Source organism: Triplophysa dalaica, chromosome 25 (genome assembly GCF_015846415.1).
Source record: "Triplophysa dalaica isolate WHDGS20190420 chromosome 25, ASM1584641v1, whole genome shotgun sequence".
NCBI classification, from domain to species: Eukaryota; Metazoa; Chordata; class Actinopteri; order Cypriniformes; family Nemacheilidae; genus Triplophysa; species Triplophysa dalaica.
In genome coordinates this window covers 13907017-13931040 of record NC_079566.1, presented here as the reverse complement: position 1 = coordinate 13931040, position 24024 = coordinate 13907017, and the positions used below count along the sequence as shown (strand labels likewise).

General features: G+C 36.7%; 1 protein-coding gene across 1 annotated transcript in view; it reads left to right on the top strand.

Annotated features, from left to right (window-relative positions):
* The window catches only part of trappc9 (trafficking protein particle complex subunit 9), a 168556-nt gene extending 152190 nt beyond the window's left edge, over window positions 1-16366 (top strand). The window contains 2 exon segments of the mRNA XM_056741217.1: window positions 14356-14579; window positions 15503-16366. Of these exon segments, the coding sequence (XP_056597195.1) occupies window positions 14356-14579; window positions 15503-15679 (401 nt within the window). The 3' untranslated portion in view covers window positions 15680-16366.
* Window positions 16367-24024: the final 7658 nt, after the last annotated feature.

Below are 24024 nucleotides of genomic sequence, written 5' to 3'. Positions count from 1 at the left end.
TCCAGCGTGTTCATCATCACAAGGAAGTCAGAGAAACTCTCGTCTCTGTGGGAAAAGGGTTATTTTTGTAAGGCGGGTGGGGATTGAGAACGGCAGCAATTTAAGTCTTTTTTTGTTGAACATTTTAGATTGGTGGTGGTTGAGGAGATCCCCCCTTCCATGTAAAGAGCTTTGAGTTTCTAGAAAAGCGCTATATAAATGTAACGGATATTTTATTGGCAGTGTTGTGTGTAGTTACAATATTGCCGAAGTATTTTACATATGACAAGTGATAGAAATTAATTTCTATTGTATACAAAAATAACTTTTCAATATACGGTATATAAAAAACCTCATTAAACTGACCAGAGCCCTCTCTCTCTCTCTCTCTGTGTAACTGGTTAACTCATTACAAGCATTGACACACTGATAGTGACTAGGGACACTGGTGATTAAATGGGTTGTGTTTATGTCTGTGTGTGTGTTGCTAATTCACATGTCTTGTTGCTTTTTTCCGCACATTAAGCGTGTCGCGACAGGCACAAGGATTTTGTGTTCAACAGAATGAAAATACACAACATTTTTATCTACTATGGTAGTGGATGATGGACTAGAACTGAAAATTGCAAAAAATTTCGAAATATCCTTCTCTGTGATCCACAGTAAAAAGAAGCTTATACAGGTGTGAAACAACCTGAGGGTGGTAGATAAACGTTTACAATTTTCATTTTTGGCTAGACTATCCCTTTAAATTAATAATAAATAATTATTTTTTAATTGTCAATTTACTGCCCTCCATAATTATTGGCACCCCTGGTTAAGATGTGTTCTTTTGCTTCAAATAAATTCAGTTTTGTTCAAAATAATACAGGAACACCATGAAAAAAAAGAATGAAAATCCAACCTTTAATTCCAGTGAATTTATTTAGTGGGAAAAAATAATAATTATTTTACATCAAATCATGTGTGGCACAATTATTGGCACCCCTGACGTTAATACTTTGCACAACCTCTTTTTGCCAACAAAACAGCACCTTATATGCTCCCATAATGTTTCACAAGATGGGAGAATACAGAAAGAGGGATCTTCCACCATTCCTCTTTGCACAATCTCTCTCAATCATCCAGCGACCTGTGTCCTCTCCTCTGCACTCTCCTCTTCAGCTCACTCCACAGATTTTCAATGGGGTTGAGGTTCGGGGACTGAGATGGCCATGGGAGGAGCTTGATTCTGTGTCTGATGAACCATTTCTGTGTAGATTTGGCCTCATGTTTAGGATCATTATCTTGCTGAAAGACCCAGTGACGACCCATCTTCAGCTTTCGGGCAGAGGCCATGATGACCAAAATGTCCTGGTATTTCAAAGCTTTCATGATGCCATGCACCCTAACAAGGTTCCCAGGAGAAATGGTTAATAAGAGAAATGGCCTCTGCGTCAGGTCATATTTATACCTCAGGGAAACAGGAAGTGATGAATTACTGATTAAATGTTCCTAGATACTCTGATCAACTCTGTAAACTAGTTTAGAAATGACAGAAATACTTATTAATTAAATTTATTTCTTAGGAATTGTTAGAGGTGCCATATAATTGTGGAACAGGTGATTCTATGAAAAATAAATATTTCTTAGTCAGGGACTTTTCCCCCCCCTTAAAATTCACTTGAGTTGAAGGTTACGTCTTTCTACAATTTTCAGTGTGAGAGTATGCTTCTGCAATAAAAATTTAATTTATTTTAATGCTTTGAACACATCTTAACAAGGGGTGCCAATAATTATGGAGGGCAGTGTATATAAATCAAGCTGCAGTTGGGTTGTTTAAGTAATAATAATAACGAACCCATTAAAACATTTTTTTAAAAATATTATTTATTGAATTTTTACCTCATTAAAGATTTTAAGTATTAACAAAAACTGAATGCGACTGTACTAGGTTTTATACATTATGGAGTTTTTCTTCTTAAATAAAAGAATTATCACGAATAAAGAATTATTGTCACTAAAAATCATTAAATGCTCATTATGAAAAACAGAGATTTTGATGTACAGTAGTGTTGGGAGTCAAAGCGAAGCTCCCATTGTCTTCTCTTGACATTCTGTAGGATGTATAAGTGTTGTTGTGTTCTCCTGATGTGTGCTCTGCATCTCAATGTTGTAATTACAGGGATTTGCGTGTGTGCACATACATGCACATTAAAGCGCTCTTTCAAGTGTGCAAGCGGCGTGTTGCGGCCGCTTAATAGGTTTGTTCAGAATGGATCCCGCTAGAGTCAAATACTGTTTTTCCACATCGTTGTCTCATCTCCGCAGACGCTATCGGCTGCTGTTTGACTGATAAGAGCCACCGTTGTGTCCCGGCGTGTTTATCTTTCCATTCAGTCATCTCATGTCGTAAGAGAAAAGGCTGTGTGTCCCTTTTTCACTCTATCTCTCTCTCACGTAGCCCTTCATGCCAATTAGCCGCCATCTTTACTGAGCTAACAAATATTTCCAGGACAGCTTTGTGCGTGTCGCATCTAAAGCAGTTTTTTTGATGGCGACTGTATGAATGGTTTTTGTGTGGTTCAGTGGTTTGTTTTGCACGTGAGGGCGTCTGAAAAGAAAATGGCGTACAGAGCTCCGAACACCGACATAATCGCACAGATGTGCCTTTCGAACTCACGCTCCGTGCAGACGGATTAAAATCTTTGTGGTTGTAATGGAATAATGTTTACTTTTGTCACACAGCATTAGATAAAGGGTGTCAGTTGAATAAACTTTGTGATTTAATATTATAGTTTATATTGTACATGTGCCATCTAGTGACTCTTTTCCTTAAAACTGAGATATAATGTTAGAGTTGATTCAGAACTGCTGATACAAGTTGCATTGTGTGCTGTAGTGAGAACAGAATTATTAATAAATCTCTACATAAGCTTTTTCTATTTTTGCATATTTTGGGATCTGCAATACCAGTTTTTACTGCACTTTAATATTTCTTTTGTATAAGTCGTTTGTGAACTTTAAATAAGTTTTATATTGAAATGCATGGTAACTTGTGGAAGTAACTGAAGAACATTATTAATGTAGTGTATTTATGACTCCCAATAGATTGTAGTGTCTTGACTACCTTCGAAATTCTTAAAATAATGTTCAGAATACTGAAATAGGGACAATAGTTAAAGGTTTATTTATTTAAAGAAAAATAATTAAAATTTTTACTTCATTGGCATTGAATATAAATCTCAATGATTTTCTTGCTTAAAAACAAAAAACAATATGCCAGTGCTGTAGAAAGAAAAAAACTCTATTGAAGACATACTGTCTCTACAGACTTAAGAACTTCAAAGACATAAGAACTTAAGTCTTAATACATTATACCCTATTTTGATCTCAAATTAATGTATCTCTTTAGAGATTATTGGTATTGGAAAACAAGGAAAAAATAAGAAAAACATTCAGGAATAATATAATTACATATATATTTAATTTAGTATTTTTTATTTATTGTTTTATAATGCATATTAGATATGTGGATTCTGAACTGGAAAAAAAGATCAAATATAAGAATTTTTACACAGATATATATTAATAAGTTCATGTTATTTATTTTCCGAATTGGTAACACTTTATAATAACCTGCATTGATAAATCTTTAACAAACATTATAAAATGCTTAACAGATCATTAGTTACTATACATTAAAATAGTTAGAAACATAAGATAATGTGTTCGTTATATTTATTAATAAACTTATTAAACATTAGCTTATGATTAACATATCATTATTTAATGTAAATTTAAATGATTACAAATGTCATTAAACTTTTAATTCATATGATAATACACATCTTGGAAACCTGCAAAAGATTTTAACAGATGTTAGACAATGATGGAAAGCTTTTGATATTGTACAACACTTTTGGTGCTATTGAGTATGATATGGCTGAGGTTATTAACATGTTTAGTGGTATGTGTAGGTTTAAGGGTTGCTTTAGGGGTCAACAGTGTACAGTGGTCAATTTGATGACTATGATTTGATTTGAACTGTTCTCGCTGTACGATTCAATATACAATAAAGGTACTAAATGATTAGTAAACATTTATAAACATTCACAAAAATGAAGAATAGTCAACTATAGATTGGGTACTGGAAAAACATGAACAAATAATTAATCAATTATTTTTAAAGCTGTGTTAATAGGGTAAATTCAGTTAATTTGGGACATATATCTACAATCAAGATGACTACCCCTAAAAGTTACTAATAATAAGTAAATGTTTATTAAAAATTACAATTAATTTATAGTTTCCAATTCAGATTGACTACTACAAAAACATGAACAAATAATTACAAAATGATTACTAAATAACAGACTGTGATTATGTATTAATGAATAATACGTTACGAGAATAGTTTGTGAATTACTTATAGTTACAAAGCAAGTTTTAACAACATTTATAAATGTAAACGTTTTTAAGTACATATAAAGTACATATAAAATAAACTTGTAATCATTTTATTAATTTCTGTTAAATATTTTTTAGATTTTTAAAAAGTCCATGATCTTATGAATTGAAATTTTAATGACATATGTAAATGTTAACTTATGATCAGTTAAGCATTATATATTATTTCTTAATAATTAATAAATTATGTTTTTAATCATTTTAACCCATGTCAAAACCATTTTAAGTTTTTGAAAAAGTAATTGTAACGTTTTATGACATTTGTTACAATTAACATGAAATAACAATCTGTACATCATTACATAATGCTTATAACTAGTAAACATTAATAATCATATTATCTCATAATTCTAGCTATGTGAACCTAATTAACTAATCATGTGTTAAGCGTCATATAATGTTTGTTAATGATTTATAAATATAAGTTATTATAAAGTCTTACCTTAGCATTTTATAGTTTTATAATTTTTACTATCATCATACGCATGTGCCTGGCCCAAAGTGAACTTCCGCTCTGCGTTTGGTTATCAGTCTGGCTAATTTATATCTGTATATTTATAATTCTACTACATTGTATATCTATTGTATTAAATGAAATTAAAACCACTCAACTGTTATTGATCCTTTGCGGTGGTCTACCAGAAGTTAAGTTTGGACCACATAACGTTTGATTATGTCGTTGCCGCTGAATATATAGTTTTACAATGCAAATAAGTGAATTCTGTAGAAGATCACGTTGTGTTCTGTATAGTATTACATTAGGAGAAAACTGCAGGAGTAAAATTGCAGGTAAACAGTATGTTTAGAGTGTATTTGGATGTTTGTTAACTGAAGGGATGTGCTTTGTTCACGTGATTTCTCAATCATGAAAACCTTCAAGCGTTCTTTTCCATTTCTTCACCTATAATCACCGTTAAACTTCACAGCAGGTCAAAGCAAGAATCAAATCAAACTGTAATGGGATAATCACGGAAGGCCGCTCGGAGAGACAGCCGGCATTAGTGATGATGAAGTCTGTCTGTGTTTGTACGTGTTGTGTGCTTTTAAAGGGGTTCCCTGCAGCTGTTTGATCCGTGCTTCAGTTAAACATTGAAACTTCTAATTACTTTCCTTTGTACCTGATAAAGGATTTACTGCTAATGGCAGGTTAGGATAGAAGTAACCTTCTGTCGAGCCATGAGACACAGTGGTGGTTCTTCCTCAACCCTAAATCCTCTGGTTAAGCAGTCTCCATGCGTAACCTCTGACCTCAAATCCTCGCTGGTTAAATAGTGATTTATTTCTTCCCCAGGTCTAATCAAGGTGACTTTTTATTCTCCAAAACTGCTTTCTGTTTCGATGCATGTAGAGATTGATTCAACACTGATATTGCAGCTCAGTCATTTGATTTTTATCCTTGAAAACAGGATTAAAAGGTGAAGTTCTTCTCCAAAAAAAACAGAACCAAAGCGATAGAATCATTTATTGACTATTAATAGTTTCTTATGCACATTTAGCTGGAGTTAAAGCATGTATTTTTGCATTGAAAGAATACAAATAGCCTTTACTCTTCTCTTTCACTTCAGTGTATATTGGGCACGGGCTAAATTCAATGGCTGATCTCTGCACATGTTTACAGTGGAAAGTGTCGTCGTTATTGAGTTTTCAGATGCACATTATCTGTGGATGCTGCTGTCATATCTCAGTCCTCCAACATCAAATGTTTGATCAATCCTCAGGATTATAAAGACCAGCTTTTGTGTGTTAGAGATCCCAGTGGAGATCCGAACCCAAATCCAATTAAACTCCGTTCAGATGTCCCGTCATCGATTTGCTGTAGATCTTTAGGTCCAGCTGCTGTACCTCGTGTTTCCTTCTCTTAAATACTCTTGACCCTGTGGCAGCTTCACTTACCCAATGTGTGGCAGAAGTCTTGAACTCTTGTTTTGTTTTTTTGTCTCTTTGTTAAAAAGGCCCTTTCGCTGTCATTGATTGGTTTGGTTGTTGTTTAGTTTTAAAGGCAACATGATTTGGTCTAGAAGCCATTTAGTACAATATAGTGTGTTTTATAATCATAATTTGATTGGATTGTAAAATGTTAGGCTTTGACATTATTGTTCAATATCATAAAAATAAATAAAAAATGGTATAGTAAATAAGTCACATCTATACATAAACAGACTTCACCTTTGAAGTATTAAAGAAGAGTAATTCACTTCAACATTTTGCCCCTATTGACCTTCCATAATAGGAAAAAATTACTATGGAAAGTCATCAGGGGCATATTTTGAAGTGAACTACTCCTTTATAAATCATTTAATTTTCAACAGGATTATGCTGTATTATAAATAATGGAGTAGAAGCAATAGAAACTGATTTGATTTGTTGACATTCTGGTTTGATAGTTTTCTCCTCACCATATGGCTCATACACTGTCAAAATGGATGTGTTAATTATTAACACACTGTTTGTGTTATGCTTTGTAACACCTGTTATTTTAGCACATTTTGTGTTTATTTTGTGAAAGGGACAATGCAAGTTCAGTTAAAATAACCGGACACATTTTGTGTTGTTCGTACAATGTGTGCACAAATAAATTCTGGGTTATTTTCAACCCAACATTGGGTCAGAAATGCGACGAACCCGACCGCTGGGTTGTAAATTAACATGCTGGGTTGTTTCAACCCTTTGCTGGCTCAGATATAAACCATTTTCTGGGTTACCTTAAATCAACGACTGTGTTTTTCTCTTTTGGACCCAACGCTGCGATGAAAATGTCCCAGCAATATTAAGAGAGTAGAGGCTGATATTGGGTAAATTACATCGTAAAATTTAACAAAATTTTAATGCCTCATTTTTTATAGTAATAATAATCACTTCTTATAATCTTTGTCAGGTCAATGCACTTCTATGGTAATTATGAAAAATATCGGCCCTCACAGACAGGTGAATTTCCAGACCAGACTGGCTTCTAATGTTCATCCCTGTGGCCACTTCGAGCATCTTTCTGCGGTTTCTTTATTCTTCCTAATATTTACCGCAAAGACATTTCAGACTGAAGCTCACGCCGTGCGACTCTACAGTCTGTAATTAAATCAGTTTTCCAAGCCTCCAACACGTCTGTTCACGATGGAGCGTAATGTAAGCTCCTGCTGCTAAAGCGAATGACACCTCGCTCATTAAAGTTTGATTCCTGAATATATTCACAATCATTTGTGTAAACAGTTACCTAAAACTGTTCGCTTTTCTTTTTTAAAGAGCGTTCACTGTTAGGTAGTCCTGCTAAATCTATTTCTACTTTTCATTAAGTTCACAGCATGTGTTAATGTATACATAAAATGGCAGTAATTGCTGATAATATAATTTATATTAGATGAATTGTGACCTAGGCGCTTTTCTTGAGATTCCCTATGGACTCAAAAGAACAACAGCAGATGGATCAACACTGTGAATCAAGTTTAGATGAATCATTTCTCAGACCTCCAGCAGATATAGGCTTCCCACAGAGACCGTTTCACATCCAATCCAAGCTCTTCTGTCTCTTTATATATGCTGCTTTGCTCATTTGACACCAACGTGGAGCGGTTTAACGCCGTAACCTTGCCAAACCCCCTCTTTCCCTCCGTCAATGATCGACTCTGTGGGTTGTGTTGGTGAAAGGGAACGTATTTTCACTGCTGAACTGACACCGTAACCCGTGTTTGAGATTCAGGCATTGCTGATTATTTATTCACAATAAGCGTCGTCCTGCCGGAGTCTCCCCGGGTCTTTCTCATTCATGCGTCACCGATCGAGAATAGAAAATAACAGAACAGAAAATAGAATCTGCTTCGTGGGTGAATCTGTGTAAGTCATATTTGTCCATTAAAAAACGAAAGACATTCCACTAATTCACTCAGCTGTAGAGGGATTCCTGTTGGTAATGTGTGCCGTCTGAACATCTGGAGTTCAGATCACACGTCCAGCTCTGGTTGTGTCTGTCAATCAACCGAGTGACAAAGAGATTCATGGAGATTGAGTATGTTTTTGTGCAATGGGAGATCAAATAACAAACAAATAATTTGAAAGTTCACAGTGCTAAATAATAAAATAAAAGCATATCGACTCAAGGTCAGGGATGTCAAACGATTAATCGCGATTAATCGCATCCGGAATCAAAGGTTGTATTTACATAGTATATGTCTGTATACTGTGTATATTAATTTGAAATACATACGCATACATGTATATATATTTAAGAAATATTTATTGATGTATACAAATCATTGAAATTATATGTATAGACGTTTATATTTTATATTTATTTTCTTAAATATATGGACGTATGTGTACGTTTTTATAAATACAAAATGAATATGCACAGACATGTGTTATGAAAGCACAAACTTTTATTTTGGAAGCGATTGACATCCATAAAAAGGTGCATTATTCTATTAAAATGGATTATTCTTAAAAAAAACTGAGCAATTATTGAGAGAATATTTTTCCGAAAATAATTTAATCTGTGTTGTTTTTTATACAATAGTTACACTAATTAAAATATTATGCAAATAATATTGCAATGTGACGTTTTGATCAGCATAAAAATATTATCAATATAATTTTCTTTCGTTTCATGTCCTTTCAAAATATTTGCGTATTTCGTTTGTTTTCATTGTAAGTGATACAGCGCAATGAGATGGGATCGCTGAGGTGTGTGTTTGTCCAAAGTCTGAAAGAATATCCTCCAACACGGGAGACGCTCGCTGCATCTGATAATCTGTCACTCGGTTGATTCTGAATTGGCAGCCAGAACACGTGTGGAATGACTGATTTGGTCTGGAGTTGATCAGAAGGATCGGATCCAGAACAGGAATTCCACCATAGCGGAGCACAATTACGGCAGGAAATAAATTGGAGCGTTTTGGATGAATGAAGATGAATCCAGTGGCGCTCAGAACGAGAAGCTGAGGTTTGATCTGGCATTCAAGAGCCACAGGTATTGCCAGTCATGGGCTGCCAGCCAAATTGGATGCCAGTCTCTGTGCCAAAGCTAAATATGTGATAGTGTGTGTGGTTATCTCCATGAAACAAACACCTTTCAGCATCACCTGAGAATACGCCACGGCATGAGTCTGAGCTGAAGTAAAAATCCCACTTAAAACAAAATGAGAAACAAATGAGAATGTAAATGTTCAAATCCACGAAGAGGTGAAATAATCTGGATTTGAGTCAATTTAATGAGAAATGTTTGAAAATGTTGACTTTTGATTCCAGACTTGACAAATCTGAGCTCAGTTTGAGTCGTTCTTGACGTCTCTTCTCAAACTCTTACACAGACATTTGTGAGATTTCTGAGTCTTTCTCTCAGGAAAAATATCTGAGACGCGGATGAGATTTTCTATTTGCTTTTTATTTAAATCTATGAAGATTAAATTATTCAGTATAAATTACTTTCTGGTGCTTTTTATCAATTCATTGAAGAAATTTTAAAAGTACAGAAGTAAGAGGCTTTTTAATATTTCTGCCCTATAAGTAGCCTGTTCATCTTACGTAATCGTACACAGATTCAATAATTCAGCGCTTAAGGTGAGCGATGTTCCTCTTGTTCTCTTTACCGGTGATGAATAGTGACACGTCGGCCGAAGTGAACTCTGTTTGAGGGATGCTGCTTTAGAAATAAAGCCTCTTTCTGTCCTCCAAACCAGATTCCCACCTGGGTTTGTTTCAGCGTCGAGTAGCGCACTTGACAACACGCTGCATGATCTTGAGTAGATGAGAGGATGTTTCCTTTAGTCTTGAGAAATGAAACTCTTCAGCAGGTACGACGTCGGTCCCATCGCGTGGTCTACTGAATCCCCGGTCGCCTTTCAGTCCACCACCGACCTCTTCCCCAGGTCACCATGTACTCCTTCTGTGCTTTTAAGTATATTTGAATGTAAAATTGATGCCAGGTTGGATGATGGAGGTCCACCTAAGCATAACTTTGTTGAATTATTCATCTCAATTAGCAGTCGGTTAAACATTTACAGCAGGACTGAAATTACATTACTGACATACACTTTCAGAGGGATGTAGAATCTACAGATTTAGTTGATCAAGAATCTTTTAAAAAACACGAAGATTTCTTTGGTAAATGAAGTGTTGGACGACAGTCTCACCTGTAAGTGCAGAATGTTTTTGTGCATGTGCTTTCTCAGTGTGCAGATTATACAAAGAACTTTTAAAAGTTTGTTGGTAATTGCAGTCTGTTGTGTTTTGTGTTGTGCAAGCCAAATTGTGTTTCCTCTCCGCTGACACAGCAAGACAAATGCCAACCGATAAATGCATCTTGTGCCCCAAACTTCTCCATCACAAGAGCTTAAAATACAAACTTTGTGTAACTTGAAATCAATTTTTGGTGGCAGAAACGTTGTACCCTTGATAATGATAATAATAATAATAATAAAGATTTATTTATATGCCACTTTCTACATGAAATATAAATGAAAGTGTTTCACAAGCATAAAACAGTAAAATATTTATAAAATATTTAAAGTGACATAAAAATAATAATATGCACATATATGTTTGTATATTTATAAAAAATATAAAGAAAAAGAAAAGAAAATTAGACACAGCTCCAGCCACTTTTATGTTCATAAGCAATTTTAAAAAGAACTTCTTGGCCCATGTTTTTCAATTATAAATACTTGGCGCTTCTCTCACATCCTATGACAGACAATTTCACATTTTTGGAGCATAACAACTAAATGAGGTACCACTAGGTCACATAAAACTTACTGTATAATTTCCTAAAAGACCAGGACTAGAGGATCTAACACCATGTCTTCACCGGATGGGATGCTGCGCAAAAGAACGGATTAGAACCCTTATAATTGAACACATTGTCCGCACTGGATGCGGTGCGACACACGGGATTTTATGAGATTGTCACGGCACGTCCAGTGTAGATACAGTATTAGAGTATGACATAGAATATATATTGAGAGACCATCAGAAATATAAAGTATAAATTAACAACATGATTCAATGGTTTAAGGACCATTCATATGGTGTCTTTTTCGTACGCAAATGTGTTGCAAATGCAGTGCAACTGTCTTCATATAGGGGGCGACAATGTCAAATTGCACATGCAGTGCGGTGCAAAAGGCTCAACGGCGCCGAAACGAGATGAGAATATTTTAACGAATATTTCAGAATATGTGGTTTCTGCGTGGTTTTAGAAGAGAAATGTGAATCACCCCTTAGAATAAGTACTTTTTAAGGCCCTTTAATCTTTTGTTTTGATCCTCTCGTGTAATTCTGTCCGTGTTGTGTCCTTCACTCAAGGCTTCAGTGTTCTGCTCAGGGAATCAGTTTGGTTTGTGTGTCTCTGTGTGTTTGTGTATACTGGTGTTTTTCTGGGCCGGACGGGTTTCAGGATTTTGGATGCTCAGGCCGGATACCATGGCAACCCTTTCCATTTTGTGTGTGGTGGGACAGCATGATTGTCCCTGACAACCGTTGTAGAGCAAAAGTCAAGCAAACAATGCTGCCGTGGAACACTAGATGGTAATACGATAGCTCGCCTGTGAATGGTGGAATTTATTGCTTTATTTCAGGGTTTGAGCTTAAGTGCTTCTAGGAAATATAATAAACCTGCGTAATAATTGACTGAGATATTTATATTAGTTCTTTGGATATGGTGTATATATATCTCGTATGTTTGATTATACATCTCTCTCTCTCTCTCTCTCTCTCTCTCTCTTTTGTTCAGTTCATCATTATGAAGAACTCTCTCCACCCATCTGAAGCAGATCTACCTATCATTTTCACATCTCCTGGCAACAGCTCTTTAAAACATACATATATATATAAAATTACTTGGTAAGGTGTTGCACCAGTCTATGTGTGCGTGTGTCTGTGTGTATTCAGATATGTGATTGTTTCCATACAGATGTCATGAGCGTTTGTCCCGGACTCTTACATCTTTTTATCGAATCATTTAGTTCTTTGGATAATTTAGTTCTTTTCTTTTTATTTTTGTGAAGTAATCTCTGGTTTATGTTGAGTGGTCCAGAGATGATTTTTGTATGCAGGTTAGCATTTTATCATGTCCGGTCCCCCCTCCTTAAAGGGGTCATATGGCACAAACACGTGTTTTTCTGTGTCTTTGGTGTGTTATAAGTTGTCCATACATGTATTAGACACGTAACATTGCAAAAATATAGAAGTGTCGGAACAAAAGATGAATTCTATCTAAAGCGAATGCTCACGCAGACCTGCCTGAAACGCCTCGTGTAACCACACGCCCACAAATCTACGCCAGTTTGTGGTCTGATGTGACTAAGACCGCCCCCAAATGTATACACAATTTAGGTGGTGTACCTGTCAGTACAATTGCTTTGGAACCTGATGCTCCAAATATGGTAAGAGGCGTTACATTTCCGTCACACGCTTGCATTATTCGACCAATCACTGCGCACTAGTTAACTGTACAATTATAGCACACTTTTTTTCTTTGAAATAACATCTGTTTATCTGAATCTGAAATACCGCTCGGTGGATAATCATATTTTAGTATTCTCCAGTACATTTATGTGATAGGCCGTCAGATGTGATCTGTCCTTTAACAGAATGGGTTTTATGAGAATGTATTTTGTTATTTGTTTTTGATCTTTTCAGCATCTAAACACAAACCTTTAAAATAATTTATTTTAGTTGATATTAGTTTTAGTAATATTTTAAATAAGTTTTATTTTAGATTTTTAGTTTTTGTGTTAATTTTAGTTAAAGTTTTAGAAATTTTGGTTATGCTTTTGTCATTATATAACTTATAGGTTTATTTTTAATGTTGCTATATAGGATGAACTATTTTTTTTTTCAGATTGTGTTTATTATTATAATTTTACTTCAGCTTATTTTTGAGGCAACATTCAAATTTTGACCTCGAGTTACCTTTTTTCCAAAAAGTTTCAGGTGAGTATTTGATTTCAATGAACAGGAACATTTTAGAAGTTTCAATTTTACTAAACTAAAATAAGCTTGGTGTTTAGACGAAAAAACACTTTTTCCTCGTTTAATTGCTATTTGAAGATGTAAACAAGCACTTAGGTTTTTAGCTCTTCTCTGCATACTAAAAAACTTCCCCGAGTCTAACCTCAGTCTGGAGATAATACGATATTTGATGACGGCAAGCATAACATTAAGGTTCCACTTTAAGATAAACCCTGACATTCAGCGTGACGGTTATGATAGTCACTGTTAGATCATTACTTCAGCCACACAGACGTCTGTAGACGGCTCTTCTCCATGTCCACAGAGAGCAGCGCTGCTCTTCTTGATATCTACAGCTGTTCTGTCAATGACAAATTATTTATCGGGATGGTTAGGCTTGGATGGGGTCCATGACCCTCTGGGGTAGAACTGTCTGTCTGCTTGTCGCTAACGGGCCCGTGGGGACTTCATCTCCCAGCATGCCTCTCTCCGGGGACGGGGCTTGTGTGACAGCTCAGCCTGCGGCTCTAAGAGTTGCACCAGAACTCAGACGAGCGGCTCAATGTGATGGATGGAGACAGCTGGGTGCAGATGTGTCAATGAGAGAGAAGGGTTCACAACTAGAAATATCTATAGAAACAGGTTTGCAAATGACCCGGAGTGCAAGAGATCAACTAAACATAACATCTTCTGTACTCACTCCCAGAATGCACTGGTGCATCATGGGATTGCTTTCGTCTGCAATGAACTTGATGCTTTCGAGCACAGTGTGTGTTATGGGGTCTGTGCCTAATGCGGTTAACTGTAATGGTCCTGATCTGACACTATTGTTCTAGCAGGTCCAGGTTCTCCTGAAAGCCTCTCTGTGTCTCTCTCAAACACTCGCCCGTCAACTCTTTCTCTCTGTCTCTCGTCCAGTCATATTCTTTCACACACACTCCTCAAACACACATTCACACTGTCCATGTCTCTCTCTGTCTCTCTGTTCAGATGTTGTGGTGAACGGGAAGCCCTGCGACTGTGACGTGATCGCTGACTGCAGGGTGGGAGACGCCGTGTCATTAGAGGTGAAACTGACCAATCGCAGTAAGAGCGCAGTGGGGCCGTTCTTTCTGACCGTCGTGCCCTTCCAGGACTATCAGAACGGAGTTCAGAACCACGACCTGCAGGACGCCGTCACTTTCATCGGGTCCAGCACCTTCTACATCAGCTCGGTGAGTGAACGGGTGACGCACACAGCGTCCGGTCGCGCTCGCTCCCTCAGAAGTCTGCATCAGTCACACTCAATCTTCTGAAGGTGCTTGAAAAGGAATTGAGTGGATTTATGATCAGTTTTTCTGCAATTAAGGGCCATGCTCATCATACAGTCTCAGTTTCAGCCGTCTGTAAACACTTTCATCTATTTCAGAATAGTAGTAAAGTCATCAAAACAATTCAATTCATCTAAATAACAAAAAATAATTTGGTTTCTTACTACAATTTTTTAGGGGTCAAATGGCACGATTGTGGGTATTTCTGTGTCTTTGGTGTGTTATAAGTTGCCCACGCATGTATTAGACAGTATTCGACCAATCCCTACGCACTGGTTAACTGGCCAATCGCAGCACACCACAGCTTTTCAGAGCCATGAGCCTTGTTAAAAATCAGTTTCAAAGATGAGAAAAATACTAAAACAAATGATAATGTTTGATTTAGCCGTGTCATATGACCCTTTTAAATGAAACTAAATAACAACACATTTAAATGCATCAAAACTGTATTATAATATATACAAAACGTACTTAAAGTTGACACGTATTGACTATATTATAGTTTGGCAAAATTAATATCATGTATAATAATGTTGATAATAATTATAATTCATTACTTATCCATTTATATTCTAGTCGTATTGTTTATAAAAATATTGTAAATCGAAACAGCAAAGACACCCTGAAAAATATGATCTAAACCATGGATCAGGTTTATTTTCCAACTCCGTGTGGATTCTCTGCAGAATATACCTGTAGGAGTCTCTTGGATAGCGATGAGGTTTCGGTGATTCATCCGCTTTCCGTTCGCCTCTTCATAGTGATGAGATCCGCAGGTGCTCCACAGAAATGTGATGCAGGTGTTTTTTTTTTGATGTTCCCTCCAGGTGAACCCTACCGAGAACTCTGTGTGTGTGGGCGCTTTGCTCTTCCTATACACTGGAGATTTCTACCTGAACATCAAGTTTCAAGATGACAGCACGGGCCGTGACCTGCCGCCAGCCTGGTTCTGTCTTCCCAGCGTCCACATCAAAGCGCAGGAGTCGATCGAAGCGGCCGCCTGAGCCGGTGAACTCTGACCTTTCACCCGACAGACTTTTAAAAACGCCCCGAAAACATCTGCCGAGCTGCTCCGGATAATCTTGAATCTGGTGTTAAATCCGGTGTGGACGTGTTTAAGTTTATTCCAACTCTGCCGCTTTATATTCTGTTCGATTTCTCCGTCGTGTCCACTGACTTTGGATGCGTCTCTTCTGATACAGTTTGACATGAAGACGCAGCCGTTTTCACAGGTATATGTTAGATGAAAACATTATTGTCAATCTTACAATTTTACTCTGAAGCTGTTTAGTGTCTTTGACATGTAAATAAGAGTCATTTAGAGAAATGTCCATGACAACAATCTACTTTTAATGGGTTTATCGCACAAATGTTACACTTAATAAAAAAACAGGGGAATTATATTTTGGAAAGAAAATGAAGCCTAATTTTAAGGCGTTATGAGTTTAGCACATCTTCTGTGATCTTATTTAACAAATTAAAGACACACACTGTCAAAAATCTAAAGTAAAATCAAACACAAATGAATAGGCTTCATGTTCTTTAAACAAAATATACTTTCATACACCATTTCTTTGTTTTGTGATATGCATCCTATATTGCATGTAAATATGAGTTATATCTGTTAAAATATGTAAACAAGGTTTAGCACACTTTTCTTGGGATGTTGCATAAAAGATTTTGTGACTGTTGGTGGAACGGCTTTGATTTACATTCATTTGTCTCATTTTGAGATTCATTTACGGTCTTATTTAAATGCAGTTTTTCTGCTTAAGTAATAATGATATTTCTTCAATGTATTTACCCTAAAGTTACATGTACTTCAGGTTCTCAAGAGTTCATTTCTGAAGGTAAAACATCATCCTGACTTGTGATTTAACCCAGAACATGAGCATGAGGGTGTGGATATATTCATCCAGGTCCTCAACCGTAAGCATATTTCACATTATACTGTTCCAGGAACTGGTTGATGATTCTTCCACCGCAAACTTTCTAGCATCCAATGACTCCCGGAAATGTGTTATGTGTTTTGTTGCAGTTCAGTCCAACGGTGATTAAACTACAGAACTGGACTGTTTTGTTCATATTTTTATGAACATAAATTTATTTTTATATATTATTACATATAAAAGGGGAAAAACTAGAAGAACTTTGGCAATGTATCCAAGACGCTTAAAGAAACTCACCTGCAGAGCTGCAGTTCTGAGAAAACTTTGAAATTCTGTCAAATGGGGATGCTTTCAAAAATATTGTTGTAAATTGATTTTAATTATCCATTAACTAAATCAAATGAATATTTGATTGACCGCCCTTTGCCTTTGAGGCAGATTTTGTCGTAGATGCTCTTGCGCATAGTTTTCATGCAGCATTACAAATAAGTTTCTTCTAGCGTCTTGGAGACATTGCAACAGTTCTTTTGGATTAAGTTTGTCTCGTTGTGCTCCTCTTTCTTCCCACATTTGCGGACTTGTTTTACTTGTATAAGTATATTTTATACTTATTAGTTTTAGTACTAGTTTTTTGTTGTTCATGTAGGTGAAGTCTTCAGCAAGATTTTACTGTCAGAAAGCACAAGATAACAGCAATGATCAAAGAGAAATTATTCATTTTAATGACCGGTTTTTTTCCTATGTATCTCAATTATTGTGAGTTAATGAGCCAAGATTCTTAAACACGAACCCACATACACATGCACCCACACACACACACACACACACACACACACAAATTAGAGATTAACAAATGCAGTGCATCCATGCAACAGGCTGTGTGTGTTTGTGTGTGTGTGTGTATGTGTATTTCTGTCTATATACATTATCAGTTTAAACACTATGTGTCCTTGATGTCTTTGTGGGTCTGCGTGTGCGTGTGTGTGATTCATGTCTGTCATGTAATTATCTCAGCGTATGCAGCGCAGGCTCCTGTTTTTGACTTTCATGTGTTTCCATTGGACATCAAACACATACAATACATTACAAACTGAATATATATATATATACACAGCCACAAAAAAAAGAGATCATTTCAGAGAAATTTTCTTAATTTACAGTTTTCTATTTATAGTTTTTGTAAAATTATAATTTTTGATCTACTAACAGTGTTATTTCCAAATCTAAAAAAATGTTTTGCAGAAAATGAAAACTGGAGAAACAGGTGAAAATAACAGAAAAGATGCTCTGTGATTTTTCACACGTTGAACAAAGTTCATATTCACTTTTACAGGAATAGTTCCAAATATATAATTTTTAATCTTATAACCTTGATTTTTATTACAGCTTTCATGTGTCTTTCATATTGCTGTTGGATGACTTTGACACTCCTGAGATTTAATTTTGTTGTAATTCAACAAACACTGGCATGGATTTAAATTGTTCAAATAAACAACACTTAGTATTTAGTTCTGGTCATCCAATCAGAATCAAGCTTGCGATTACATCAAGTCTGTGTTGAATACGCATCATACTGTGTGTTTGCCGTCTGCTGTGATAATATTACAAATGAAAACACTTTCTCGGGCTCTTCTTCAACCTTAACCTGAACTCTGCTGTTGTAAGTGCACACTTCTGTGGTTTGAGTGCACTTTTCCTCACTCACTGTTGACCAGCAGATACTGGAGAGCTCCTGACGCTTGTGTGAGAAGAGCGAGCGGATGCTAAAGTTATTCTAACTGAGTCAGCCTCTCAACCAGATAAACTGAAGGGATCATCCTTCAACATACATGTGTTAATGTGTTCGGTCTGTATTCACTGGTGGTGTGTCCAGAGGCCGCAGCTGTGCATTGTGGGTAAGAGAGACTTGGGATGGATTTGTGTTTATTTATGTGTGTCTGTGGAGTTTGATCCTGATCTTTCACACCGAGGGTCCAATCGCTTCGGGGTTATCTGAGTGGTCCTCCCTGCCTCTTCGTTTCCTTGACAACTACCTTTGAGTGAAGTGCGGATCAGTCTGTACAGAGCATCACATCAATGCAGGGTACAGTCTCTCTCTATCCCTCTCTATGTGTGTCTCATAACTTAAACATCCAGAAAGATGATTCTGAAAGCTTTAAGTCATTATGTAACGTCTTTTTGATGACAGTTTTATAGTAGCTGTAGCAACAAATCCACCTGCTAAATAAACAAATCAAACCCACGACCTCGGCGTTGTAAACACCATGCTCTTACCACTGAGCTTCAGGAAAGCTACAAGTTTTAAACATATATGACATGATATTTATAAATGATTAAACCAAATTGCCGTACCATTCTTGACATTTGACATTTGAACGTTGTTTCTTACCTTAAAACTGAAAGTAAGCCACTTTTCCTTGCAGAAGGTCTGCATTCTGTAAAGATTTACCAAAAAATGATTTCTAATTCACATTTAATGTCCTGTTTTTTTTCTCATGTACCAAGTAACTGTGTAATAAGCGTGTAATAAGCGGGATCATCTACAAGCAGCCGGCTATTATCACGAAATAAGGAGATTATTTTTTTAATGTTTAATGTTATTTTATTATTATGATAACAACCGGCTGCCTGTACATTATCCCTTACATATATGCCCTACATATTTGCTACAAAAAAGAAAAAAATCTATATATAAATGTTTATAGATTTAGAAAATATAGATTTTTATAATTAGACTTTATAATATTATTCATTAGTTTGACTCTATGTGTGTTCTGCATGTTTTACATTTTAATCATTTTTTCATTTGTTCCATTAAGGTTTTCCTTATTGGCATGGCAAAAAAATGACATTTGTATTGCTAAAGCATTTGCAGCTGGGCTGTGCAGTTCACAAATAGAAAGAAAAATAATAATATTAAATGAAATGTATGACGCATGTAGTGCAAACATCAATTTATTTAGTAATATATGAAAATATAAATTGTATATAAAACAGTGATAAAGTACAGTTTAAACTAAGATTTGCAAATATGCATTGAAGTAACAGAATAAAGTAATACAGAGCAAAATAAATGTGATCTACATTTCTTAAGACATCAGGTCAGTACAGATTCTTTGTTTTCTCTCATTGAGTGCGACTCGGGCCAGCTCATGGGTTTCTTCAGTCCTGTGATGTGTGAGAGCTTTTGTGTGTGTGTGTGTGTGTGTGAATGCCCTGGAAAGAGATGGCAGCGATGTTTTCTGTTCAAAGTATTCTTTCTGTCTGTTTGTGTCGACTCTCCCCAGAGGTAAACAGATAATGAGAAACTAATTTACGAGATGAAAAGATGAGAAAATCGTAGAGTGGAACAGCTTTTCTGTGATAGCATTTCGTGTCGACATTCTCTTGTTGTTTGGCGAGGCTTTAAATTGCAACTAGACACGGTCTCCTCTTATTGTTTCTAACAACAGTAATGTTGTTGTTTTTCTTAAATTGGGAGTAAGTTATCATCAGCTAAAGGATGCTTTCAGGTTATTAAGGTGGTGATGCAATGAAGACAAATCCAGACGAATGAGGTATAACAGATTGTAGCGTTGTGTTTTGAGTCGTGTATTGACCCTGCTGTGATGTTAGCGTTGGGATATTGAGTCGCCCACTCAATCAACATTGACTGTAAACCGATGGTCTTTTAGCCAAAGTGGGTCTAATATTAGATTCTATAATGTGTACAATTTATTAATAGATCGGCTTTATTTTGTATGTTGTAGTAAACACTACAGTTTGATTTAATGTTTTATGTACATTGAATACATTATCATAGTTAATGGAGTGAAAATAATGACTTATCTTGCAAAACAAATTGGAATAGTTTTGACTCATCTTTTAGTGTAATGCATTCACAGTAATGTGTTTACAGTAATACAGAATTGATAGATTTAACAGCATATGAGCCACAAGAATTCATTTGTGTCATATTTTATTTTTCAACTGCTTTCAGGAATATGTAAACACTGTACAGTAAGTGCAGCGATACTACAAACGTACCGTATCCATCCTGCAGGGAATAAACTTGTAATAACAAGACCTTCATCAAGCCTACAGTTTTAAAAACAAGTCTCAACCTTTTTATAAAACTTTAAAGGGCACATATTGCACATTTTTTCCGTGAAAAACTATTTGAGTCAAAATATTTGAATTGTAAATGTCATATCTGTAAGTGTGTTTCTGTAAATATTATTCGTATTTGCTTTTGCATACTGAGGGATGAGTCAAAGTTAGTGGTTATTTTAACCTGAAAACATTTTTTTAAAGGAATATCTCTCGTAAACAAGAAGTTAATATTAAAATGCTGTCATTTTATCTTCTTGTAGACCACTTTGTAGCTTTACACTTTCGCATTTTCATGTTTATTTCATTTTTTTTATCTTACATAATTATTAAATCATAAAGATATTTGTTTGACATTTTGATTGGGTTGTGTTAAGTCTGTTGCATTTTGTTCAAACGTTTGTGTAGTGCTAAAAAACTGAAACACCGGCATCGGATCAGCATTGTTTACATCTTCTGAAGCGGTCCATACAGGAGCCGACATGATGACTCTCCATCATTAAGATATCCAAATGACTCCAGTCGCTTAGTTTATGTCTCATCATGCAAAATGATGCGTTGGTGAGAGAAAGCAATATATTTTGAGCTCATTTAGTGATCGATCTGTTCCTGTACCACACAGGTCAGCGTGGTCAATACATCGATGTGCCATGCCGTCACATCGATAACGTCGATTCTCGCTGGTTCTCGTGAGTCTAGTTGTCGTGCATGTTTTATAATGAGATTCATATTTGGGTGAACCTTCAACATTCTGCCATATGCAGAACAAAACAGAGAAGGCAAAACAATTTCATTTCATTTATTCATTTTCTGACTCAAATGAACCCGTTTCTACTTAAGGGATTTGACCCATTCCTCGCTGTATGCAAATAAGCTCAGAGGAAGCACGAGTTCAATTAATTTCCATGTTTGCAGCACTCAGAGATTTTCTTCTGCGCTGTGATGACTGCTGCGTGTCTGAAAAGCACCACACCTTTCATTATAACAAGTGTGGAGAGTCGAAAAAGGTCAACGGGTAAAACTGAACTTTCTGACAAATAAATGGATATCTCATGAGTCAGACTGCTGTCGTATTGAATAAAAGCTCGGCGGTGATCTGCAGCTGTGCTCATATTTCGCATAACAGCACGATGGTGATTTCTTTACATTGAAGTCCGTCCCGATTTTAATCATGCAGTTGATCCGATTATCATTTTAATGGATTAACAGCTCTGTAGTAGCACGTACAGGTGCGGAGCTGAACCGAATCCTCCAAAATTGAAGAACTTAATGCTCTTCTTCATTCCGCTCATCTCTCCGTTCTCTTTCTTCACACATCCAGAAATATTCTCTCTGTGTGGGTGGGTGTTGTGGGGGGGCATTGAAATGTGAGAAAATCAAGCTAAACTTAGCAGCAGTAAATAAGAACGTTTTTTACCTCTGAATCTGTGTTTAGCCTGAAGACGCAGAATGTTCTGCGATATGTCAAAGGCTGTTTGTGCCAAGCGGGTCTCCGCCGCGTGTCGCTGTGATGTTTAATGTTTGTGCGGTGGGTTCTTCGGGTTTGATATTGACGCATTAGCTGAAATTCTCAACAGAAGGTAGGAAAGGTGAGCGGCGAGTGTGTGCGTTCGGTTCCCCTGATGCAGATAAGATCTGGTATCTAGATTGAAATGGATTTTTTTGGTGAGGAAATCAACCGCTGGTGGTGTGATTTGGTTTTGGATGAGTTTCAGTCTGTTTGAGACACTTTGAGAAAATGAGATAAAGAATATTAATGATCGAGGTACTATGAGTGATGCTTCACCACACAATGGGGGATTTAGTGTTTCGTAAAGAGACACGGTGAGATAGAAAGGCATGTAAAGGGATAGTTCCTCAAAAATATTTCTCCAACCTAGAAGGACTTTCTTGCTTCCATGAGTAACAAACAACGTGCTGACTGATGTGAAAGCAGCTTCATTCAATTGATCTGTCTACAGTGGCTCTGAATAACTGTATATATATTTTCCATGGCGAAAGAAATATAATAATGGGTTTGGAGTAACAAGAGTGTGTGCAACTGTTGAATCAATTGTCATTGTTAGGTTGTTCCTGTTAATAAGTATTTAAAAGCTTTAGATGCTTAGTGACTCGATATCATGATGAACCTTTGCTTTCTGTTATACTCAAAAAAGGACACGGCTACATTATTAGGAATTTTGGGACAGGACCTACATACACCTACAGAAATACTTTGGACACACTGGTGTTCAGCACAAAAGCAGTTATTTTAGAACAGTTTCAGGTGGATTATCTGATGAGATTTAGACTGTTTACAATGTCACCTGCAAGTTAAAGCAACCCGTTTTTAAACAACTGGGTCAGTTTTGAATGTCCAGCAAAACATTGTGGGTGCATGTTGTCACAACTTGCCATAGATGCCCCATTGCAAAAGGTCAAGTGCCGGAGTTTATTTCCAGGTCAAAAACTTTTGAAATGTTCAATTCTTTAATGTAATATATTTCATGTAATACTGTTACTGTGCAGAAATGAGAAAGATTATGATCCATTACGTGTTTCTCTGTGATGCGCGGCGTGCGCGCGCGTGCAGACTGAAACCAAACAGTCAGTGATGTAGGCGCATGATGCTGATGTCTCATATTTTACTCGTCTCTCAGGTGAGGTAATATTTGTCCACGTGACTGAGGAGCACATTCCCTATGCGCTCGTAACGTGTCATTTAGTGGGAGTGGTCGCGGTAGCTGGAGGAACACCGTGTCACATCAGAGTTAAACCCTGCAGAGCTCGGTGTCCAATTCAATATCAATGCAAATGACTAAATTATAATATCAAAAATTCAAACCATTCAAGAAGTTATATCAGACACCTGCACTCGTGCATAATTCTTTTTATATTCTCATTTGTTCCTGGCGTCACCTGTTGAGAAGGTGTTAATTGCATGAATCATTTCCAGCTGAGAACACACGAATGCGCACCGTGAGCGCGTCTTTGCTCACAGGATCGTGTCGCTTGGTTGGCGATGTGTGCGCGTGTGGATATTGCTCAGACTGACACACGCTGAAGTCCGCCGCTGTGGCAAACAGTGACAGTGCACCTTTACCGGAGGGTAGCCAAATGTGAGACGAGTCCATCCGTACGTCACCTGGGAAACAAATGGACACGTTCGCGCCCGGACCTGTTGTAAGTGTGAGCGAGTTCATTCGCGTGTCTGTGCAATCGTTAAAACGGTCGCACTCGCTCAAAGCTTCGGTAGAATCACAGGGATAAGTGAGTTTCTCCTGGGTCCTTCTCATTTCGGAGCTTCAGTCGTGCGCTGCGCGTCTTCGCCGCTCATCATATGATGCTGCGTGTTCACGGGTCCTCCTCCGGTGTTACCGGCATTACTCACG